This window comes from Ipomoea triloba, chromosome 10, assembly GCF_003576645.1.
Source record: "Ipomoea triloba cultivar NCNSP0323 chromosome 10, ASM357664v1".
NCBI classification, from domain to species: Eukaryota; Viridiplantae; Streptophyta; class Magnoliopsida; order Solanales; family Convolvulaceae; genus Ipomoea; species Ipomoea triloba.
Window position 1 is genome coordinate 24,425,448 of NC_044925.1, and position 6,629 is coordinate 24,432,076.

At 37.0% G+C, this 6,629-nt stretch overlaps 1 protein-coding gene across 3 annotated transcripts in view; it reads right to left on the reverse strand.

Annotated features, from left to right (window-relative positions):
* Positions 1-112: 112 nt before the first annotated feature.
* The window catches only part of LOC116032462 (glycoprotein 3-alpha-L-fucosyltransferase A-like), an 8,691-nt gene continuing 2,174 nt past the window's right edge, over positions 113-6,629 (reverse strand). For 2 of the 3 annotated variants that reach the window (XM_031275032.1, XM_031275034.1), the window contains exons 2-8: positions 3,862-4,266; positions 3,340-3,503; positions 2,410-2,651; positions 2,023-2,127; positions 1,528-1,684; positions 1,150-1,377; positions 113-572 (exon numbers count right to left, since the gene is read on the reverse strand). In XM_031275032.1, the coding sequence (XP_031130892.1) occupies positions 317-572; positions 1,150-1,377; positions 1,528-1,684; positions 2,023-2,127; positions 2,410-2,651; positions 3,340-3,503; positions 3,862-4,239 (1,530 nt within the window). In that variant the 5' untranslated portion in view covers positions 4,240-4,266 and the 3' untranslated portion in view covers positions 113-316. Of the gene's footprint in view, positions 573-1,149; positions 1,404-1,527; positions 1,685-2,022; positions 2,128-2,409; positions 2,652-3,339; positions 3,504-3,861; positions 4,267-6,629 lie in introns of those variants that run through there. The other variant, XM_031275035.1, reaches the window with a different exon arrangement.

Sequence of the window (6,629 nt, forward strand, 5' to 3'; positions counted from 1 at the left end):
ATATAGTAATATTTTTATTTTCCGTGTTGATTTTTATTTTATTTTACTTTTACTCCAAAATGCCCTCAAATGTAATAAAATAAACTTTTACGAATTACGAACATTTCAAAACTAAAAATAGAACACTTTTTAAACATCAAGATTAAACAAAGTTAAGAACAAAATGTAAAAATATTGTTATAGTTGAAGGAGCTAAAGTAAAATAAAGCCCGTGCTTTTTACAATGGCATATGAAAGATTTGGGGAAAATATCGGCTTTTTCTCCCTTGTAGATGAGATCAGCCATGAGGATGAGGCAGAAGATTTTGAAGCTAATCTATACAAAAATGACTTCAAACTTAGCACACAAGTTGCTTTCTATATATTCCCTAAACTGATTATCCCCTTCAAATTTGAAACTATACAATGCCTGTCTTTGAGTCATTCCAAGAGGATATATTCTGTAAATTGTGAGCTCATCCCCTCCCCTTATCAATTTGGGTCTTTCTTCTTTCCAAATCGGGACATGTTTTTGAGACTTGAACTTCAATGAAACCGCGGATTCAAAGGCCTCCATTGTCAAGTTACTAGACCTGTCAAAAGATCGAGTAAGTTAACAGAATTGAAGGGAACTCGAGAAGATCCCAAAAGAGCTAACCACTCTGTTTGCATATAACATACTTGCATGGAGATCCACGTTTGAGATGTCTATGTGGACAGTGACAAGTTTATATGAATCAGTACTATTGTGACTTTGTTACAATGCAGCATCTGTTCATAATTACTTTCTCAACCAACTGAAGCACAACGAGTTAATATCGCCTCCACTGAGGCTCGAACACACCCCTTTACATATGGGAGTGCAACCGGATATCACTTAACCACAAGGTCTTGGCTACTATCGTGAGTTTAAAACATCAGAAAAGATTATCTCTAAGGGTTTCAGTCCACAAGAATTTCTCCCTAGCCACCCCCTTCCCGAGTTTAAAATTAGAGGAAAATAAGGACAGCTTGCAAGATTTGTAGCATAATGAGAAAGCCCCTTCATGTAAAGTACGAGAACTTTAAAATGAAATGCAGAGTTAAAAGAAACCTAGAAGAGTACTCAAAATGAAAATAATGCAGCATTGAGCAGGTCTAAGGCACAGTAAATTTTAAAAATAAACATACCTCAAGAAAATGGACTCCATCTCAAACCTCCCTCTTTCACGTACATATACATGATAAACAGTTTCTGAACCTCTGGTACATTTGCAAGGACGCTTACTAAAAGTTGGGCTCTTCTCTTCTCTCTCTCGAATTCTTGTTGCCAAATGAATGCACAATCGACATGATGAATGAACTGCTGCCATATCAATGAGAGCCTTGAAAGAAACAGATGGACCCTCAAACTTCCACCTAAGAATGATCACCCAACCTATTACCTTAACCAAGAATATAAAAATAAAAAATAAAAAATAAAAAATAAAAAATTTGCCTCCTCCCTAGAGAGTGCATTTGTATGTGAGTTCTTAGTGGAAAGGTGTAATTTCATTAACAGTTCCTCACCTAAGTGACTGATTATATGCACTGGGATTTTCATCAAGATACTTCATGGTCTTTGCAACTTTTTCTGCATCTGATAGCTCTTTAATATGTAACACTGAACCTGGAGAAGGAGCAAAATCTTGGATGTTCGGAGCACCGACTACCACAGGAATAGTACCTGAAGAATTTTTTGACTTCTCTTAATCAGAACAGTTTACCAGCCTGATTTTTGAAAAAACATATACTCCATAAAAAACTAATCCCTACATATACTGATATACATACACTAACATATATATACACTGTAAGTGCCAAAGAATGAAGAACTATAATCATGGCACTTTTAGAATTGAAAACTGAATACATATAATCAGGATTAATACCAGCGACAAGAGACTGGGTAAAAAAAATCAATGTCCAACTACTATGCCAATAACAAAAAACTCACATTCTTCAAACAGTCAATAGAATTCATGTAGATAGAACGAAAATAGTTAATATAATCAGGATTAATACCAGCAACAAGAGACTGGAAGAATTTTTCTGTCACATAATCCTCCTCATTGGAATTTTCAAAAGCCAAGCTAAATTTGTACCGCTTCAGTGCTTCCACTTTGTTCACTGCAATATATTGGAATACAAGATTGCACATAAAATACCATATCAATGGAATTTGCAAAGGAGATAAGACCAAATCCCAGGTAAATGTTGTAAAGAACATTTAGCTACTTGTGAGTAGCAACTTCTTCGTACTTACAAGTTACAAGGGCAATTTAATGTTCTTTCAGAAGTTCCAAATTTTAGTGAACATAGTAACCTCTTCCTATGAAGAAATAGAATCCAAGTAGCCAACCCTAAGTAGTTTGAGATTAAGGCCTAGTTGAGCTCAATCATATTACTCACCATTTCCATCCTTGTTATGATGGCACCTGCCATAAGAATGAATACTGACGTTTGCGCTTTCAAGTGCTTCAAGAGCTGGCAACCTGAAATTGCGTGCACCACAATTGGAAATGAAAGCAGCTGCCAAAGCCTTCTCTGTTTTCGGTTGCAATGGCGCCATTAGGTCATACTCAGCCCAAGAGAAATACCCAACAGGAACATCTGAAGAGAGGCTCGTTGTCATAACAACTTCAAATCCCCTCCTATAAAATGCTAAAAGTTAGTAAAGTTACTTTCCAGCAACGCAAGATAGTAAAAGGCAATCCTATCAGCTATGGGCAACCTAGACTGGTTTACCTCCTTGTGGTCCTTTGCCAACTAAGATCACAAGGCGGGGTTTACTCAATGCACACCTTCAGGTATTGGCTACGGGTTTCTCTCGTCACCCAAAAAAGATAGTAAAAGACAAATAACATATCCACCAAGAAATGGCTCTAAACTTTGGCCCTGTTTGGTAAAATAGTTAGCCTATCAGCCAATTTTGGCTTGTTTGACTTGGTTAAACAACCAATATGAGTGCTAGATTAATTAGCGTTTTGTAATAGCTTATTGCTCCAAAGCACTAAAAACTCAAAAAGCTGCTCAAAACAGTTTTTTTTATTAGCTTTTTGAGAAAGTCATTTTGTATGTAATCAACTATCAGCTAATTTACCAAACATCTGTCTACAACAACCAATTAATGCTAACTACTAGTCAAACCCAGTAACCCAATCAACTAACAGCTATTTACCAAACACTCCCATGTTTATCTAAGCGGAGCATCAAATTTCTGACTTTTGACAAAATGCATTACAAACATAAGGGTATTTTTAAATGGAAACAAACTTGTAAACTTGAAGACACTATTATGTTGGCTTATGGTTAGTAGCTTTCCACAGTATTCTTACCAACCTTTTTGCACTGGCAATGTTATTATCAGAATAGTACTTTGCTGACTCCATTGATCGCAGAACCCTAGTTGTATCAGGCTCTTTAGTCACCAATCCAAATACTGCATCAGGCTGTTTATTGGGCTTGCTCTCAATTATGCATCCCACAGCACAATATGCTAATTCCTAGTGGGTAAGCAAAGGAAACTTCATATATATAGATCAAGAAATAAAAACAGTCATCATCTAAGAGTGGCAAGGTATTGTTCCAAAAAAAAGAAAGATTTTTAAGCTCATTGCTTCATGTTTCGGGCTCATACAGATTCCTATCGCTTTCAAAAGGACATTTTTTTAGAAAAAGAAAATTAATTTAGTAAAAGATATAGTGAAAAAAGCAGTGGAAATGGTTTTTTTTCTTAGAGAACATATATTTAAATTTAAATTCACAAAAAAGCGAAGAGTTAGAAAAAGAAAGAAAAAATTAATTGCAATAATAGCACAGGAAGTGAGGAACGTGTAAGTTGATGCATAGGAGGAATCGAACCTGGCGTTCAGCGCGGAGGAGAATTGGGTCTTTCTCGAAGTTCCTCGTATAAGTCACGGCGTCCACCCTCTCCAACCAATCTTCGCAGCTCTCATATCCGAAGCGGCGATAACGGGCACCGGAATAACCACGGTCATCGCCGCCGTGCGCGGAGGTGGATGACCAGGGCATGGCGGTGAACTGGTAGAACGAGTGAGCCCACGAGTTGACCAGGTCGACATTCTTGGTCACGTCAAGTCGACCCAGAAAGGCTATCTCTGCTATGAACACAAAGGCTACGAATATCGGCAGCCAATTCGACCACTTCTTCTTGGCGCCGCTGGAGTATTTGGGAGACCCGATGGCGTTGTGCCCATTCTCCGCTCTCGAAATCCTCATAACTGCTCCAGCTTCTGTGCTGTGGGCCTGTGGCGACTCAACTGTTATTTTCTGTGGGTTTCCCCTTTTTCTTTTTTGAAATTGTTTTCTCAGGGTTTAGTAAAAATGTCAACATTTACAATTTATTGTTATAAGTATATATATTAACAATTTCTAAAGTAATGACTTGGTCCAATCCAATAGTCCATAACTCCATACTCCATGTAGAGAGTCTAAAATCCAAATTGAAACAATTCATCTTGTCAAATAAGAAAACTTAACACAAGGAAGAATTATACACCGACCACATTTTACCAAAAAAAAATACACCGATCACATTATGCTGCTAGATAGGGATGGCAATGTGCCCCGTCCCCGTTTGAAACGGAGACGGGGATGGAGAAAATTTTTGGGGATCGGGGACGGGGCGAGGAATTTTTCAATTCCCGGCCCGTCCCCGAATAATTATTATAATTAGAAAAAAAAAAAAATATATATATATATATATATATATATATTAATTTATTTAAATTAAAATCATAGTTTTTAAAATTAAAATTACACTAATTTAATATGTTGAGTAAGAATTGACCGGGGACGGCCGTCCCCGCCTAATTCTCCGCGGGGACAGGGATGGGGACTATTTTCCATTCCCCGTCTGGGACGGGGACGGGGTCGGGGTTTCAGGGACGGGGAGTATACTCCCCGCCCCCGCCCCGTTGCCATCCCTACTGCTAGAGAGTTATGATATATTGTCAACATTTACAATTTATTTTTATCAATATATATATATATATATATATATATATAGGGGCGTTTAGGTGCGAATCATCTCCCAAAAAGGAAATGAGACCGCTTCGCAACCGTCTACATGACATTTTCGTAAATAACTCGAAATTTAGTGTAAGTAATTGTATTATAAGTGCACTTATTTTCACTTACAAGTGCAAATAATTTACCTTGTTAACATTCATGCACCTAAGTGCACCCACTTATAACATTAGGTGCAACTAATTATAACATTAGGTGCACTTAGTATTAAACTCAGCGTACATTTTACTTGCACATGTAATACATTTTATATTTTACTTGCACTTGTGCACCTATCACTTACAGGTGCAAGTACAGTGTACGGAGTACAATTTACTTACACATGTAACACATTTTACTAGTTTCACTTACAAGTGCAAGTAATTTACCTTGTTAGGTGCAACTACATCTGAAAACGTGGGCGGATAACATGCATTCTCGGTTCTCTCCTGAGCGGGTGGTTATCACTTGAATATATATATATATATATATATATATATATATATATATATATATATATATATATATATATATATATATATATATATGTATATTGTTTTAACTTATGAGACAAACTTCTTAACCTTATTTCTTTTAAGGAGGCTTTCTCCTCGCCCTGTGACCCTAGCCGGCAAAAGATCACAAGGAGGTAAACCAACCTAGGTTACACGGGCTCAAACCAAGGTTTGAGATCGAACCTCCAACCTCTCAACTGTAGGTAGAGCACTCATACCACCTGGGCTGTCCTTACGGACTCTATTAACCTTATTCTGCTCCTGGTACTAGGAGTGTAACTGTGTAAGGTCATTGACTTGTGCATCTTCTTAACAAATGATGCCTCTAGAAGATTAAGAAATAAGTTGTGTTTCTCATTTGTCCATATGCCACAACCATCCTGAAGTGAAATTCAAAAATTCAAAAATCCAAAAGTCCAAAATTGAAATGTCCCATAGAACAACAAAAATTACACGGATACATGAGATAAAGGATTGAATGAATGCTAAAGAAACTGTACTCCACCCTTGAACTGCTTCCACAGAATGTAATCTCAGAAAAGCAGTTTTTTTCCTGGCTGGAAGCGTCTAAATGACCAATAAGCTAATATTTATGGGAATTGTTTTGAATGACATAGAAACTCCGGCAGATGTTTTGCACATCATTACAATTATTTGGCTGTTGGTAAATGCAGAACCGTGGCATTTAAACTGGTGACTGATCAATTATTACGTCTTTTGTGATATATATATGAAGCAGTTCAAGGGTGGAGTACAGCATCTGCATGACCCTAGATCATCATGTCATTTGCAACGCTAAAATCAGAAATGCAGCACTGGAAACTCATAAACGGGTATTAAATACTGTTCAATTGATAAATCCAACCCTCAAACACTGACACACAGCCTGGCAGCCATAAACAAAAATGCAGGGAAAACATAGAGGCATGCTATTGAAAAAGGATATTGAAGTTTTATTCAAACCTACAGTAGAAATAAGTGCTACAACTATAAATCACAATCTAGAAGCTTTTAACAATCTGCTTTGCTGAAATATGTCCTACAATGATAAATTGCAACCTAGAGAGTAAAAATTTTCACAGCTGA